Here is an 18,210-nt window from a genome sequence, read left to right on the forward strand (position 1 = left end):
AGCCTGGCACAGATCTAGGTACCCCCTATTTATCTGCTGGTTTGGTGACCTGAGGCAGGTAGGTGCTTGATACCTTTCTCAGAGTTAGCTCTGATGAACAGTGTACAAGTTCCCGTCAGAAAATGCTTATCTGTTTTGAGACCATAAAACGCAAGAGTTGAGGTATATATACCTGCCATATATCATGGTTAGTCCAAAGCTCTACCAAGACCAGACCAGACCTGCCAATTGATATCAAAGCAGCTCAGTAATAGTGTTCTAATTAAAAACACCTGGTCATAGTCAACATCTAGCAAACTGCTGGGCTTACACTGTAATCTCAGCTGTCCAGGATTTTCTTTCTTTCCACACATTTTCCTTCAACTTGGTTCCTCTAACCCAATTCTTGTTGGGCAATTGGCAGTGGTAGCAAAACTTCTAGTGGTTTTCCTTTTGACTTAGGCAGGTGTGATCCCGTGGGTCCTCATTTTCATCCCCGGTAAGAGGATAATTAGAAGACACCGAGGTCATCCTTACTTAGATGATGATGATCCTGTCAGCTCAACTTTTGACATCTTACTGGTATTTGGAATGTAGTATTTTTTTCTCTCTGAACTTTGGACAAATTCTCCAACATCTATAGGAATTCATTATATCTGTTAAGGCAGCTGTAAACTAAGGTCTTCCTTTTCCCCTCTTAATCCTAAGCAATTGGGCACTTAAGACAAAGATGTGCCCCCAAGAAGTGAAACAAAGCTCAGGTGTCTGTCTCACACAGTTTATTTAACAATAGGTAATAAGAAATCAAATTTAACAGTCTATACAGTGATCCAAAGTTCATATTTATAAGTAATCAACTTTAATTGCATGATTTACAACAGTTGAGGGTTTTTGCTTTCTATTTTCAAGTTTTACAGAAAGTGTGTGTGTGTGGGGGGCAGGGTAAGGAGGAAGAAAGCAAGCAAAGAAGAAACCCCAGGGACATTTCGTATGTTAAAATCATCCCACTGGAATCGTTTCTTACCCTCTTTTTAAATTTTTTCCTTTGTTAGATGTAAAAATAACAAAAAAAAATTCTTTCAAGAAACAGAAACCACAATATATAATACATCGATTTGGCAGCTGCCCCTGTATATTTTGAAAAAGTCATTTTTTCCTCTCTACATGTACAAATTATTTTAATACTTGAAGTTTTACGCTCAGACTTACGGAATAGAAAATTTTCTGGAGCACAAAAGTTGACTTGAAGGGAGGAAAGGGGGAATTTTTTTTAAACATTTTTAAAAGAATGAACATCTTTGCACCCAGAGAAAGAAAATCGGTATTTTAATATATATTTATATATATTTATATATATATAGAATGTAATTTTAAAGTAACATTAACCCCTTTTGTCCTCTGGTTCTAGAAATGTTCTTTTTTTTTTAACTCTTCCATAAAGTGAGGAAAATAGGGAAAAATGTCAACCATCTGCACCAGTAAATAATAACTATTAATATTACATATTTTCATTAATTTAAAAAAAATAATAAAACCTATTGGAGGTGCAAGGCAGGAGCATACGGTTGGCTTCAGACCTCAGCCTCCTCCCAGTGCACACTTAAACCACACACACAAGGGGGGAAAAAAAGACTGGGTGTAACCAGCCATAACAAAAATATATTCTTTGTATTCTATCATCCCTCAGGTTCATCTTGCATGTTTGCTTAAACCACAAACGGCTACTGCACAGTTCTTATGTGTTCCAAAGAAAATTGTCTTTTAGGCTAAGAAAGATTCAAAAAAATTGTTTTCAGTACAAAAAGTCTTAAGAGAAAATAATTTTTTTGCTCCCAAAATACTACAAGGTGTCTCTAGTGTATGTCTAGTGTACTCTGTGAGAGGTTCGAATTCAAGTCTGAGTTATCGGTGCTGAGTCCCAGGTCCGTGGCGCTTGCACCATGGAGGTTTGCCATGCCTGGATTGCTAGCGAGCTGAGAAAGCATTGAATTCTGGTCCGGGCTGGCAAAATGCCCTTGTTCCATGGGATTGGTGGCCTGGGCAGCAACCAGTCCAGGATGTGGGGAACTGGTCTGTGGGGAAACGTGGTGTGGAGAAGGCTGAGGCTGCATCCTCGGGGATGGGCTGGAGTGGGGGGGTTGGGATTGCGGCCGTGGAGAAGGGACAGGCTGGGGAGAGCGCACTTGATTGGAGAGAGAATTGGGGATCTGCTGGCCTTGTAGGTGAGGGGACTGAGCCTGATTTGGGAGTATATGCTGTTGGGGGCTCATGGGGTTGGGTTGAGCAGGGGATCCCATCTGTTGCTGAAGGAGCCGTTGTTGATAGGCCTGTAGACTGGCTCCTGCCTCTGCTCCCAAGGCTTGGGGGAGCTGGCCCATCTGTCCCATATTCCCTTGTTGCATCTGCTGCATGTGATGTTGCATTCGCTGCTGTTGCTGCTGCTGTTGCTGCTGTGGGGGGTAGCCAACTCCTTGGGGTTGTTGGAATTGGTTATGGTTGGCCATTCCTGGGCCGATTCCAGGCCCTGCTCCCTGTTGCTGCTGCTGCTGTTGTATCATCTGCTGTCGTCTTAAGATGTCTCGGAATTGTGAAGGCATGGTGTTGTGATTCATGTTCATTTGCTGCGCTTGGGGGCTCATCCCTCCCATAGGTGGTTGGAGTTGCTGCTGTGGCTGCTGCTGGGGCAGGCCAGCCCTCTGGACTCCTGCTTGCATGGGATTCATGTTCTGCATGGCTGGACTGGAGTGGACGCCCTGCTGACCTGGCATGGTAGGTGGTTGCAGCCCTGGCTGCCCCTGGGGCATGCCTGGCTGCCCAGGAAGAGGTTGTGGATTAGAGTTGGCATACTTGGCAGCCCGCTGCTTGATGAATGCAGCCAATAGCTGGGGATTGGCGTGAAGGATACTAAGCACCTGTTGCTGCTGTAGGGGAGAGCTGGGAGACCTGAGAGTCCGCAAGAGGTTTTGTAAGGCTTGTTGAGACACAGTGCCTGGTTTGAGTGGGCTCACACCTACCTGGCCCAATCCTGGTTGTGGAGCCATGTTCAAGGGCTGACCATGTTGGGCCACTGACATCATGGCTGGTCTTGGCATGCCGGACTGGAGTTGCTGGGACTGAGGCAGTCCTCCTTGGGCCCAGGGTGGCTGTTGCTGCATTCCTGTAGGTCCCATTCCTGGCTCCAGATGCCCAGTGGGACCTCTGGCCATGGGAGGTGGGTTCATTCCCATGGGGGCCATGGGGGGCATCTGGGGCATCTGGTGTTGGATTGGCCTTTGGAAAATTTGAACATGGGCCATCTGGCGCTGCGTCTCAGCTGCCCTCTGAATTTGCATTGCCATTTCTACTGCTGCAGGTGGGGGGCCTGGAAGGGGTGGTTGAGCAGTCTGAGGGGGGGTTGGAGGGGTCACCTGGCCTGCTGCCTTACCCTGGGACACAGGGCCAGCAGCCTGAGTCCTGGGTAAATAGGGGGGCATGCTGTTGGGAGGGGTAGGCTGGGGCTGAGAGGTGGGCTGGGGCTGGGGTGTCTGTGGTGTGGTTGGCTGTTGGCCAGTTGGTGTGGTTGGAGTGGCAGGAGTTGGGGAGGGCAGGCCCTGTTGCCCCACCACACCAGTCCGCTGCATGCTGGCCATCCTCCTGCGGAGCATCTGAGCCTGCTGGAGCCGGTGCTGCAGTTGCTGTTGTCGGAGCTTTTGCTTGATGTTGAGGCAGAACGGCACAGGGCACTTGTTCTCCTGGCAGTGCTTGGCATGGTAGCAGCAGAGGGCAATGAGCTGCTTGCAGATAGGGCACCCACCATTGGTTTTTCGTTTGCAGCCCTTGGTATGCTGCACAACCCGCTTCATCTTCTGGCAAGAGGGCAGAGAGCAGTTGGCATTGCGGCACTGGCAGGCATGGACCAGAGACTGAATACAGCGCTGGATGCTCAGGCGACGAGAATCTCCTGGGCTCTGGGTGGCTGCAGCCTGCTGGTTGTTGCTCTCATCATCTAAGCCGAGACCTAATTTCTCCATTTTGTGATCATGGTTTTTAGTGTTATAGCAGGTGATACACAAATCATAATCCTGGGGAAAAAATGAGTGCAGGTCAATTCTCGGAGAATTAAATCATTCAAAAGCATTTTTAGATACTTGGCATAGGCTACAGAAGCTCCTTTTTAAACAAGGTAAAATTAGCCTCTTCAAATATGAGGCCAGGGACTGGGGTTGTAGCTCAGTGATGGAGTGCTTGCCTCAAAAGTGCGAGGCACTGGGTTTGATCCTTAGCACCACATAAAAAAATAAATATCATGTCCATCCACAATTAAAACCAAGCCAAACAAAAAAAGCAAACATGAGGTTGGGCCCTTTCTCAACTGTGTAACATGTGTCTGCATTACCCTTTAAGACAATAAAGACCCAGAACCCCCTCCTTCCTACAACCTGGTACTGACCTCACATACGGTGCAGTGCCAGCGTGTCTCCACGTGGTGCTTGCACTCATTGCAGGTGTAGACAAAGCGGTCCTGGCTCTGTGTGTGCAGTTCCACCAGCATGCACATGGTGGACCACTGGGCTCGTCGGAGTGAAGAGAACTCCAGATGCTTGTCCCGGGCCAGGGTAAGGAATGCATCCCGACCATCCATCAGATCACAAGGGATGAGAGGGTCAGGATCAACGATGGGAGGCAGGGAGTTGGCAGCAGGGCCGGCGATGAGGCGGATCACAAAGAAGACCTGCCAAACAGATAAGCTTATTCTATAGAGTACAACTATAGCAGAAAGAAGTTGAGCAGCACCCAGCGGGCTGAGTAGATGCAGGGTTAGCTTACTACCACACTTACCTCCTATTCACCTATCTCTCTCTGTTCTCTCTGATTAGGTATAATGTATCTATCTTTCCCACTTGATTCAATAAATCCTTCAAAAATAAGAATGGTCTAGATCAGGCCCAGTATACATTTTGCTTCAAGACAGTCTAAGATGGAACTAATGGTTTAACCTGAATCTAATTGCGAGCAAACAATCACAAAGCTCAAAAAGAGAAAGTCTGCTTAACTACTCATCAAGAAAATACTCATGTCTCTGAAGAAAAAGCTGGTAACAATTCAAAATGAAAGGCAACTCAACACAATTTGACTCAATATCCTGGAATAGAACACAGGACCAGACATTAGATGGTGACACTAGGGTAAGTTTCTTGAGTGGAAAAACAACAACAAAAAAACCCCCAAATTTTTATTCATTGAAGGTTGGAAACTTGGAACAAACATCATTTCCCATAACCATTAGAGGCGGCAACAAGCAACCGGCGTGTTGAAATTGGTACTGGGGATGGAACTATCACTGTGAGCTACATCCTCTTCTTATTTTCTGAGATAGGGTCTTGCCGAGTTGCTGAGGCTGGTCTTGAATTTGCGATCTTCCTGCCCCAGCCTCTCATATGTTACTAGGATTACAGGTGTGCACCACTGTGCCTGGCTAGAACTATGAACTCTCTTTTTAAATTATTTTTTAATTGTTGATAGACTTTTATTTATATGTGGTGCTGAGAATTGAACCAGGTGCTACCACTGAGTAGCAGCCCCAGCCCTAGAACTATAAACTTTTATTCAACTAATTACAATAACCCTAGAACTATAAACTTTTATTCAACTAATTACAATAACCTGCTATGCAGCCCATGCTGGTTTTAGCCAGTTTCTAGCAGACTGGCAGGAAGATCTGCAATGTACTGGGCTAACCAGTGCTTTTGTTACTATCTATAGTGAAGCTAATACACTGATTTATAACCTACCCCAGAGCCTCAGAATTCAGGCCCTAAGATTAAAACCTAGTCATGGAATGAAAGTGTCCACAATTTAAAACTTAAAAGAACTAGTAACTATCAATTGTTGATAATTAATACCCAATTAGTAACTCAGGAATTCTTCATTTTGATAGCATGGCTGAGGTTATGGTATCAAGCCTATATTTCTCTGATAACGTCAGTTTGCTAGGCCTCAATAAAAAAGGGGGATGGGCACAGTAGTGGACTATGGGAAAAGATGCTTGAATACCACCTATAAGGTATAAATTACAGGAGAGAGTTCTGCATATTTATTTCTCTTCCAAAGAAACTGCTTAATCAATAGTTGTAATTCCATATTTAAAATCAAACTTTCTGTTCCCTCTCTACATAACTGCCACTTTCTGTAAAAGAATAACTTGGTGTCTATAAGAATTGAACTGTGATATTGAAACCACCACCACCACCACAAAACTTTATGTCTTGTTTTTTTCTTATGGGAAACTCCAGTTATATCCTCAACTATCCATAACAAATAAACAATGTAAAAAATTAATCAGAAAAAAGGGTTATAAGTATATATGTGAATGATTGATTTTTCTCCAATTCTACTTCCTAATTTTACTTTTTTAAAACCCACCACTGAATCACATTCCCATCCCTTTGAGACACGGTCTCAATAAATTGTTGAGATTAGAGGCATGCCCCACCATGCCTGGTTCCAAAGCAGGAACAAACAATTTTTTTTTCTTTCCCCATTTCTTTCTCAAAAGCACCATTACAAACAAACTGAAATGGCTAATGGAGTTAAAAAAAATTTTTTTTTTTTTTGTACTGGGGATTGAACTCAGGGTTACCTGACCACTGAGCCACTCCCCAGTCCTATTTTGTATTTTATTAAGGGACAGGTCTCATGGAGTTGCTTAGTGCCTCACAGTTGCTGAGGCTGGTTTTGAACTCGTGATTCTCCTGCCTCAGTGTCCCAAGCTGCTGGGATTATAGGTGTGTGCCACCGTGCCCAGCTGGCTAATGGGAGTTCTAAGGAGTTTAGAAAAACAACATTCACCAACACCAAGTACATTCGAGGGCTATGGTTGTGGCTCAGTGGTAGAGCGCTTGCTTAGCATGTGTGAGGCACTGCATTCAATCCTCAGCACCGCATAAAAAAATACAGACAATGTTATAGAGTTAGACAAACTATGCATATACTTTTGAGTTATAAATCCAACGACAAACCCACTAAGACTCTTTTTTTCTTCCCAATCACCATCAAATGAGTTCTCCCCCCTGAATTTTCAGTAGTTTGGTGCTTACATCATAAATGCCAACTGGGGTGGGTCGTTTCTTTCACCCACCTCTTGGAGATTGCCTCTTACCTCTTTATGTTTCTCCATGGTTGCATATAGTTTCTGGGAGAGGTCATTAGATACATTGGGCATACCAGGCTTCTTTTTGTTACCCCTACTCAAGCTGCTCTTGTTTTTGCTGGTTTTCTTATTATTTTTCTTTTTAGCATTTTTGCTGTCTCCTTTTGTCACCTATATGGTGGCCAGAAAGACAAGAAAACATTAAGGTTTTATTAAGAAGTGATTTGTAAACAATTCTGAAGATAAAATGAGTCTTCTCCTCTTTTAAGCTAGAGATTAAACTTATATTTCAGAAGCTCTTCACTTACTCTCTCCTTTTTAAGCTGCTATTTATAGCAAACTAATATTTACTAATATATTTGCCCCAATTTTCTCCAGTGCAGACCTGATCCTTCATTAAGGTGATTGATGCATCCCTAACATTCTGCCTAGAAGAGCCTCACAGTGCACAGACCCCGATGATGGAACAAAGCCCAGATCTTGGCTAAGAAACAAGGAATGGCTGTATGGGGTAGTAAAGAGTGCATGGAGCGGGTGATCCATAAGACCTTGGTTTTGTATCCTACCAACTTTCATTCTAGAATTGTATGAGCCTATAAAACAAACCAACAAAAAAGCTCCAACCCATCCTGAAAAACCAAATATTTTAAACTAAAAGGCTATGTAGAATTTGTATGTGTGTGTATATGGTGTTGGGGATTAAACCCAGGGCCTCATCCATACTAGGCAAGCGTTCTACGCTCTACCACTAAGCCAACATCATATCCCCAACCCTAGGATTTCTTTATAAGTCAGAAATCTAATTAGGACTCCAATTAAAAAAAAAAAAAAAAAAAAAAAAAAAGCCAGTACAGTGAATTCTAGATATGCTCTGGAAAGTGACTGTCAGGGTTACTAAGCCAAGTTCTATGTGATGGAGAAGCAAAACTGTCCCAGGCCTAATTTTTAATAGCCATAAATGCCATACGAAAGGGCTCTTAGTTAAAAGTTAAAGGGGGGAATGTGGCGGTGGCTGAGAATGCAGGTCTTGCTTGTCTCATGTGCATGAGGCCCTGTGTTTTTATTCCTGAGACTGGAAGGAAAAAGGTGGAAAACAAATGCCAGAAGTAATATGGCCCTCAAGGTCTAAAATATCCATAACTAAGCCCTTTAGATAGATAATTCTTTCGACTGGGGATGTAGCTCAGTGGTATGCCTAGCATGCTCAAGGCCCTGGGTTTTAATTTCCAGTATGGGGGAAAAAAACGACACCACACACAAAGTCAGTTTTTCAGAATTAATTCTTGTTTCTTTTATCACTCATCTAAATAGTGAAAGGGAGTCTGATGCTAAAGAGGATGATAATCAGAGAAACAGAGTCATATAGAAATCTTTCTAAGCCACCATTTTTTGCCAAAATTTTTTCATGGTGCTGGAGATGGAACCCAGGACCCCACACATGCCTCTTGAGCTATGTCCTCAGCCATCTTGCTCAATTTAAAAAGAGTTCTTTCACACCAAGGTAAAAAGTGAAGCTCCTATTTGGATTATTTGTAAGATTCAAGGCAGACAGTGAAAAGAAAACAATGCCCTTACATCAGTGCTTTCATTGCTGGTGTTTTCTTCCCGCTTTCTCTCTTCTTCCTCTTGTTCCAGTTCCTTAATACTCTCTTCCAAAACATTGGGCCAAAAATCACCCTCAAAGTATGGCAATTCCTTTGCACTTGTCAATCGATCTTCAGTAGCTTGTTTAAAAATATCCTGTAAAAACATCGTAGTACAAACAGTAATGTCTATGTTTTCTTAAAGCATTGATTATATGACACAAGATGAAGTATTAAAATGTCTTCTAAAAGCTGGCTGAGATTTTATCCCTAACCCATATGTCAGGAAGATATTTAGTGTCATGCATGAATATAGTGAAAAAACCTGGTCTAATGTCAGTATCCCAATTTTCCTTTCCTATACTCATGATGATAGGAATGTATTCTGCTTTAACATAAACCCATGGTGTAGTATTTTCCTGCTAGGTCTAAGAGATGGCACTAGCACTAGCAGCCCTCCTTCTAATTATTATGTTATTGGCATTCCAGGAGGCTTTATGTTCAAAATGACCCAAACTACAATACTGGGAACTATTGTTGCTATTGAATGGTTTGCTGGGCTGCTTGGAAAAAAAAAATTTGTTGTTTTCCTCAACTTAGTGCACATAAGATGGTCTAAATTCATTGATATTTAAATAACATGTCTATTATTTTAATTGGCCATAACAGATTTCTTGATCTACAACTATTAACACCTAGTGTTTCTTTGAAAATTTTCATCTGTATAAAATAAAGACACTTTATCAAATTAGCATAATTGTACCAATTATGTGGAAGAAGCAAACAGAAGACTTGTAAAATGACAGAAAACAGAGTAGCCAAGAATACAGTATATTTCCATACTCCAACTGACCTTGTAGTCATGGACAATACGCTCTGACACAGCCTTGTCAAGCATCTTTTTGTACCACTCCTGCAGTCGCTTGGGTTTGGGTATCTTCTGGTCAGGAGGATGGCAATGAAAGATGTAGTCATCCCCCTCACTTGGTGGACATGCCCAAATATGCCCTGTTGTATATCTAACACCACAAAGAGAAGGAATACCAAGAGGTCATTCATTCTAGACAGAATGTTATATTTTATTTATTGTGGCACTGGGGATTTAACCCAGGGGTGCTCTACCATTGAAACTATACTCCTATCCCTTTTTCTTTTAAGACAGGGTTCTGGCCTGTCAATTTAGCCTCCTGCTTATATGAAGGCTAAGAGCAGTGATGCATGCCTATAAGAGATGGGATCTCACTATGTTGTCCAGGCTGCCCTAGGTTCAGAGATTCTCCTGCCTATACTATGAAGTAGCTGGGATTACATGTGCACCACTGCACCTGGTAGAATTTAAACTTCAAACCACATGGGTAGAGCCGATACAGAAGCCAATAATTTTTCTCAAGATAACAAACTGCACAATCTAACATCAGATCAAAATTCTTAGGCCAGAACTAGGCATAATACACAGCAATAAAAATGGATCTCACATTGCCTACTATATTTAGGAGGCCATGAAGTAGTATGGCGAATTTCATTCAGAGAGGGGATTATTTAGCTCTGTATCAAAATCCCAGATTTATATTTTACCACCAAAAGAAATTTTTAAAAAATATTTATTTTTTAGCTGTAGTTGGACACAGTACCTTCATTTTACTTATTTTTATGTGGTGCTAAGGATAGAACCCAGGGTCTCACACTTGTAAGGCAAGCGCTCTACCACTGAGCCACAAACCCCAACCCCCAAACGAAGATTTTAATGCAAGGAACATGGCCCATTTTAACAAAAGGTTAAATGAAAGGCAAACTGAAAGGCAAACTGAAAAGTGTATCACCACCTTGCCTTGGTCCACGTTTTATTCTCCAGGATACCTTCAAAACAGTTTTGTTTTTGGTCTTGATACTCAGGTGTCACAAGATCAAATGCAGTTCAAGATTTGGCCTTTAATGGGGCTGGGATTGTGGCTCAGCAATAGAGCGCTTGCCTAGCACGGGCGGGACCCGGGTTCGATCCCCAGCACCACAAAAAAATAAAGGCATTGTGTTGTGTGCATCTATAATAAAATAAAGATTTGGCCCTTAGTGGGGGACAGTGGCACACACCATAACTAGCTTCTTGCAAGACTGAGGCAGGAAGATCACAAGTTCAAGTCCAGATGGGGTAATTCAGTGAGACCCCCATCTCAAGATTAGAAAGGGATATGGATGTAGCCCCTGGTTTCCATCCCCAGTATGTAGGAGGGATGGAGTGAGGGGAGGGAGATTGCAAACCAACATTCAATTTCAATGAAGAAAATAAGCTAGGGATGTGGCTTAAGTGGTAACGCGCTCGCCTGGCATGCGTGCGGACCAGGTTTGATCCTCAGCACCACATACAAACAAAGATGTTGTGTCTGCCGATAACTAAAAATAAATATTAAAATAAATAAATAAATAAATAAAGCTAAAGCAGGATGGGTAAAACTAGGAAAATAATCCTTTGTATTAGTAGCATTAACTTCAGAGGGGCTCCAATAATGTTCAGATTATACTTAATGTGAGATAAGACCAAGGTCAGGAAAAGGTAAAAATTATGTATTTAAACATTTCCGCCTATGTTCTCACCACAATAATGTTGTTTAAAAGAAATAATCAATATACTTACCCCAATTTCTTGACATATTCCAAATATCCAATTAGAATTTCATGATAGACTGCAGTCCTCAAGCATTTAGGACGGAAGAAATGAACACTATCGAGGTAAGATATATATACTCTCCTATATCAAAAACGGAGAAAAAATAAGACATATCAAAGAGAATTGTTATTTTATGTGGCTAAAAATACCTTCCCCTTCCTTCTACATTCTTTGCTCACCCTTTCAACTATAGTGCTTGTTAACATTAGTAAACAAATAGATTGTGGACCTTTCAGAGAAATTCATGAGCCTTAAACTTCCTGTATTAATACCCAGCATGGCACATATTATATCAATATATATATTGAATATATTCTGACAGAATTCTTTTTTTTTCAGAGTTTCTTAATATTTATTTTTTAGTTTTCGGAGGACACAACATCTTTGTTTGTATGTGGTGCTAAGGATTGAACCCGGGCTGCACGCATGCCAGGCGAGCGCACTACTGCTTGAGCCACATCCCCAGCCCCAGAATTCTTATTCTTGCCTTTCATACTGTTTCGGGAGACAGATTTTCTAACCATCCAACTGCAAATATTAGCAACCTAGATTTAAGTCAATTTTCTGAAATGTATGAGTTTAGTTCCAGGCTGCTACTCATATCCTTTAAGAGAAGCGTTGTATAGTTATTTTCTGTTTGGGGGCCATTTTGTCAATCTGTTTGACTTAATACTTAAGATTTTTCATGTTCCAACCAAGCACACTACCCTTTAGTACCCTGTAATGCTTCTTCATCTGTTATTATTTTCAAGCCCTACACAAATTAGAAATTAGCCATAGCAAGGCAGTCATACCTCTGGTTGGGTGGAGGGCAGTCAGAGCCATACTCTTGAACATGCATGCCAAAGAAGCACAAGTCAACACCATCAATCTCTTCAAAGGCAAAGAGGGCTTTGGTTCGGTATGGAAAGGATTCTGCCATCTCTCCACTATCTACAAACCTACACAATACGGATTGGGGGGGAAAAACCACAACATATATCATTCAGGTTGGAATGACCAATAGAACCTAGGTATGAACAACTATGGATCCATAAGAGAAAAAAAGGGAAATTAATAGATACCTTGCTTTCATGCCTGGTTTGACCTCCACAGTTTTGTCGGAAGCATGAACAACCCTAACAGTAACCTCTCCTGATTCAGGATGATTCTGTCGCCTCAGAAAGTCATTCACTCGATTCTCTAGAAAGGTGCCAAGCCTGGTAGATGGCAACCCTAAGAACACACATTAAAAGTTAAAAAGGTTTGGCCTTGTGTTCAACCCCCAGAATAAACAAAATCAAAACCAAAACAAAAAACCTCACCAAGATTATTGAAATTTTACTATGAGTCTTGAGGGTCAATCTCAAATCTCATTGTGCTCCTCGTTCCCAGTGTAAACAGAAAAATGAACTGAAATTTTTAAAAAGTTAGCTAGGTGGTTGGTATGGAGAAAGGGGCAGAGGAAGAAAGTTTTGTTTATATGTCAAATTAGAGTGGGGCTATGCATAATTCTCTGTATCACTGTGATTATGTATGTGCTATTTAAAGGAAGCAAAGTACTCAAATAATGTCTAAATTCATATTTCAACTATTTGGGAAGTTTTCAAAAGTTAAATCCATAGAACAATGAACATCAACATGGACTTTGCATATATATATATATATATATATATATATATATATGAACAATATCTTGTTATTTATTTATTTCATCTTACTTTTATTTATTTATTTTTACATGGTGCTGAGGATAGAACCCAGGGTTTTGTACAAGTGCAGCAAGCACTCTTCCACTGAGCCACAACAACAGCCCAAGATAATATATATTTTAATATTTTTCTTAGTTGTAGTTGGACATTTACTTATTTATTTTTATGTGGTGCTAAGGATCGAACCTAGGGCACTGCATGTGCTAGTAGGTGAGAGGTCTACCATAGAGCCACAATAATGGTTGAGCATTTTGAAAAACAGTATAGGAGTCAAAGCATCCATAGGTCACAATATACTGCAAAAGCATCTATAAAACTAAATGAAATACTACAATGACATTATTAGTGTCATATTCTCTTTTCTGCAGTACAGTGGATTGAACTCAGATGCACTCTACCACTGAGGTACATCCCTTGTCCTTTTTATTTCTGAAACAAGGTCTCAGTAAGTGCCCAGATTGGCCTCAAACTTGTGATTCTCCTGCCCCACGTTGCCTGGAAAAGATCATGTGAAGCCTAAAAATGTCGTCCCTATAAATGATATAGTTGCTCAGAGGATGGCATTTCTGGCCAATTATTTTCACATGTGGTCCTCATTATGAAATGCTCCAAGTGAGGAGAAACATACAAAAAAGGAAAACACATTGTGTCTAATCAATTTTACACAAAAATGCAGATTACAATTCAATTTTCAGTAGATTACTGATTAAATAACTTTAAGATTAAAACTTACTTTTAGCAGAAAACTTATTCTCTTTTCTAGTTCGTGCAGTTTTCTTTAAACAGCCATCACAGACAAATCTAAAATGTAAACATAGCATTTAAGTTAACATACATTAAAAAACACCAAAAAACAAAACTTGTCATCTGCATAAAATTAAAATTCAGAAGACAACCTGACACAAGTATTTCTGCATATACAACAAAAGGTTAATACAAAGAATACACACAGCACCTTTAGGAATCAATAAGAAAAATTTTAAGAAATGTGAAGGGCAAATAAATTGGTTTATATATGAAAAGATTAGATTACAAACTAAGACAGGAATATTCTCCTGGACAATCACAGTGGCACAAGTGTTGATATTTCCTAAATGCTACAGGTAGAAATGTACATTTTAAAAGTAGAACCAACTGATTTCAAACATACATTCTCTTTGTTCCTATAATTACATGTGTGTACATGTAGTTTCTTGTAACCTGAAATCACATAAACATCAATAATTAACTAAATGGGTTACAGTTCATTACAGAAACTAATGATCCATTAAAGATATAGCAGAATTAGGCATGGTGATATACCCCTGTAATCCCACCTACTTGGGAGACTGAACTAGGAGAAGAACAAGTTCAAGGCCAGCCTGGGAAACATAGCAAGACCCTGTCTCAAAACTAAAAGCTGGGCACAGTGGCACATGCTTGTAAACCCAGCTATTGGGGAGAAAGAGGCAGAAGATCACAAGTTCAAGGCCAGCCTCAGCAACTTTGAGACCCTATCTCAAAAAGGGCTGGAGATACAGCTCAGGGGTAGAGCACTTGCCTAGTATGTCTAAGTTGCTGGCTTTGATCTCTAGTATTATCCAAAATTAAAGGAATCAGAACCAAACCCCAAAAGGCAGCACATATAAATGAATGTCCCTGATGTATCAGGTGCAAAAACTAAAAAAATAGAACTAGTATTTACATCAGTAAAACATAATGGCTGGTAAACAGAAATAGATGTGGGAACTGTTAGCCATGGTTATTCTGGTGGTGAGGAATTTGGGTAGAAGAGAAGAAAGAATCTTATTTTTTTACTTTATTGATTTAGGAAAAAAGCAAGCTTAATAATGTAAATATTATCTCGAATTAGCTGACTGCTCGTAAATTATAAGAAATAAGAAATCTCTTTAATCATAATCATTCTTATCAAGTCTACAATTATTAAATAGAGCTCTACAAAAGCACACTTCAAGATAATTCAAACTGAAAATTAAGTAGTAACTAAAAATCACCTACTGTAATTTTCCTTAGAGTTATTTTCTACAAAACAAAACCCAAAAACCTTTTTTTGGCAGTGCTGGGGGTCAATTCCATATTTTCTGTAAAAATTTTAAATAGTTTCCCCTTTCCTATGTGATCATCAAACCAGCATTAATAATTTGTCCAATGTGTAATGGAGATCCATGAAGCCCCATATTTCCCCTTCTTCCTTGGGAATGGAGCTGGGATCAGCTCCACTATTGCATAGTGAAAGGTTGTCTGTCCCGCTCTCAATATGAGCCTATACTGCAAGTACAGCTATGTAACTTGTCCCCATCCCCACCAAAAACTGTTTAAGTCAAAACACTTAGCAAAGTCATCATTTATCATACCATTCATAGCATGTGTTCTAAAGCAGTAACAAGTGTTCCTCACCAATATCTATCTGTATCTATTTTTCTATTGCTATATGACATCTAACACCTGCTTTATCAAAAGATTTACTTTTGATAACAATTTTAATGTAACACCCAGCGGAATAAAATATACATATATGAATGAAAAGAATGCATGCAAATAAGAGAGAAATCTATTTTTTATTTTTGGATTTTAGGTTATTTAATGTTTCAAACATTAAATCATACTGAGATTTTTCCCAATCCAAAGAAAACATTTTAAAGACAGTAACTCTGAAGGTAAAAATGGTTATGGCAAAGAAAAAAACTTAATATTCATGAAGAAAAATTCCAGAGAAAACATTGATATAAGCCTCACCCAGCTGGCCAGATGATCTCATGATGAAGGACACAGATCTGATGCATCTTCCTTCCACACTCTGTACATTCAACAAACCTGAAATTTCAAGCCAATGCCAAAATTAACACAGAAACTTCAATGAAGTTCAAACTGAAAATTAAGGAGTAACTAAAAAAGAAATTTCCAGGGTTGGGTTATAGCTCAGTGATAGATCATTTGCCTACCATGTATGAGGCACTGGGTTTGATTCTCTCAGCACTACATATAAATGCATACATAAAGGTCCATTGACAACTAATTTTTTTTTAATTTCCAGTATTTCTTTCTTTTTTTTTTTTTTTTTGAGAGAGAGAGAGAGAGAGAGAATTTTAATATTTATTTTCCAGTTTTCAGCGGACACAACATCTTTGTTTGTATGTGGTGCTGAGGATCGAACCCAGGCTGCACGCATGCCAGGTGAGCGCACTACCAGTTGAGCCACATACCCAGTCCCCAAATTTCCAGTATTTCTAATAATTCAAAAGCTAGCCAAGGTCAAGCCCAAAAAACTGGAAAAACAATTTAACGAACTTTTTATTTTTAAAATGTTTAGTATTTATAGATGAAGCAAATTTCAAAAGTGATAATATCAGTCATTAAATGTGACCATCTTAAATTTGACTCTGGAAAGTCAGTATAAATTTCTGTACATAACAAATTTCTGTATTATCTCAATGAGTCCAATACCAAACCCATCCATTGTAGAAACACCTACAAAAATGGTATATTTCAGTGCTCCAGGTGCTTCAAATGAAGGGATTATGAGCATGCATTGTAAATGCAGGACATAATGGAACATGGAATACAAAGCACTGAGCAGAGGTAATGTGATGTTTCACATGGGCCCATAGAAACACTATGAACAGCTGTACTGGGGATATAGCCCAGTGGTAGAGCGCTTGCCTAGTGTATGTGAGGCGCTGGTTCCTTAACCAGTACCAAAAAAAAAAAAAGAGAGAGAGAGAGAGAGAGAACCACCACAATAAAACATTAAATCATTCAGTAAAATATATATGAACACTACTACCTGGAAATACAAACTAATATATGAAAGCTACTACCTGGAAATACAAACTAACATAATAGGCGTAGTTCCTAAATGCTTTCCATATTTTTTCTGGCAATTTAAATGTACATCATGTAGATTTAACACAGAAATATAGTCATCTGTTCATGGAAAACAAGAATGAAAGAAAGGAAAAAAGTCAAAGTGTATTGATTGGTCAAGAGAAACTACTTACAATTCAGGATCCAATGTATCATTTTTTCTCTTGGAAAACTGTTCTTTATTTATTGTACTAAGGAGAGAAAACAGACACTATGAGAAAAGGCAATAGAGAAAGATGAGCAATCTAACCATATCTAACTAAAGGGATCACACCCACATAGTAGATGGATAATTTAGATACTTTAGGGGTGTGTGTGTGTGTGTATACATATATATATATATGCATTCTTGGGCTACACAAATGCATGTTTATGAACAGGAATTTTCAACCGGACTTTATAGTACATAAATATGCCCTAAAATGAAATGAAGAACCCAGATTTAAATATAAAAATTCTTTTTCTATCTGACCCACTGTTTTACACACTTTTTTATAAGCTTGATGTAAAACAGCAGGAAGTAAACCCCTATTTAAAAAAATTCATTATCAGTAATGTCTCAACACTCAACTTTTCTATTAAGAGAAAATGTCAACATTAAGACAGTTACTCCATGGTATCAGAGGGAGCCAGGAACACTATAACTATAGATACTAACAATCCACAGATGTTCAAGTCTTTTATTTTTGATTGACAGTTAGAAATGGAGGCTAATTTTGAAGAACAAAAATTTTATATTTCATATACAGTATATACACATATATATTTAAAGCAATTTCCCATGGCAGCCCTTTCTGAAGTCCAGCACATCATACTGCTCAGGACTTAGTACATACAGAAGCTATGGATCTCACATGTTCTGCCTAGAATCAACTTTAGAGGTTCACATTGATACTGTGATTTTTTCCTTACAAAAATGGGGACACTTCCAAATTTATAAGCATTTCCTACACAAGTTATAACCTAGAGATTCATTTATCTGAATGGTGTGTCTTAGGCTCTCTAAGTATGATCTGAAGTCAGAGAGCACCAGGAAGATCTGGGTACTTTTAGAAATGTAGACTCTTTTAGATTAAAGTAATTTTTAAAGCCAGAGACATATTGCCTTGAAGTTTGGAACACTTGGTAGACCACTTCTACTCTATCTAAATTGACTTCCCCTTCTGAATCAGTGAAACCTGCCCTAGAGTGAACCTCCCTGCTTTAGCCAAGAGTCAGAATGCCTCCTTGGAAAACCAAGGTTCCCAGCACCCACAGACTAGAACCCAGAACTTCTATCCTGTATTTCAATAGTGACCGAAA

At 39.7% G+C, this 18,210-nt stretch overlaps 1 protein-coding gene and 1 long non-coding RNA gene across 3 annotated transcripts in view; one reads left to right on the forward strand and one right to left on the reverse strand.

The window, feature by feature from the left end:
* Nucleotides 1–741: 741 nt before the first annotated feature.
* The window catches only part of Ep300 (EP300 lysine acetyltransferase), an 81,275-nt gene continuing 63,806 nt past the window's right edge, over nt 742–18,210 (reverse strand). For both annotated transcript variants that reach the window (XM_005322217.4, XM_021724399.3), the window contains 11 exons: nt 17,043–17,099; nt 15,781–15,858; nt 13,778–13,845; nt 12,418–12,568; nt 12,148–12,294; nt 11,321–11,434; nt 9,545–9,710; nt 8,684–8,848; nt 7,118–7,279; nt 4,409–4,690; nt 742–4,040 (listed from right to left, as the gene is read on the reverse strand). In XM_005322217.4, the coding sequence (XP_005322274.2) occupies nt 1,833–4,040; nt 4,409–4,690; nt 7,118–7,279; nt 8,684–8,848; nt 9,545–9,710; nt 11,321–11,434; nt 12,148–12,294; nt 12,418–12,568; nt 13,778–13,845; nt 15,781–15,858; nt 17,043–17,099 (3,598 nt within the window). In that variant the 3' untranslated portion in view covers nt 742–1,832. The remainder of the gene's footprint in view (nt 4,041–4,408; nt 4,691–7,117; nt 7,280–8,683; nt 8,849–9,544; nt 9,711–11,320; nt 11,435–12,147; nt 12,295–12,417; nt 12,569–13,777; nt 13,846–15,780; nt 15,859–17,042; nt 17,100–18,210) is intronic.
* LOC144378498 (uncharacterized) lies at nt 4,686–7,952 on the forward strand. Its single transcript, XR_013440220.1, has 2 exons — nt 4,686–5,144; nt 7,487–7,952. It is a non-coding gene; the product is annotated as an uncharacterized LOC144378498 (long non-coding RNA).

This window comes from Ictidomys tridecemlineatus, chromosome 6 (assembly GCF_052094955.1).
Source record: "Ictidomys tridecemlineatus isolate mIctTri1 chromosome 6, mIctTri1.hap1, whole genome shotgun sequence".
NCBI classification, from domain to species: domain Eukaryota; kingdom Metazoa; phylum Chordata; class Mammalia; order Rodentia; family Sciuridae; genus Ictidomys; species Ictidomys tridecemlineatus.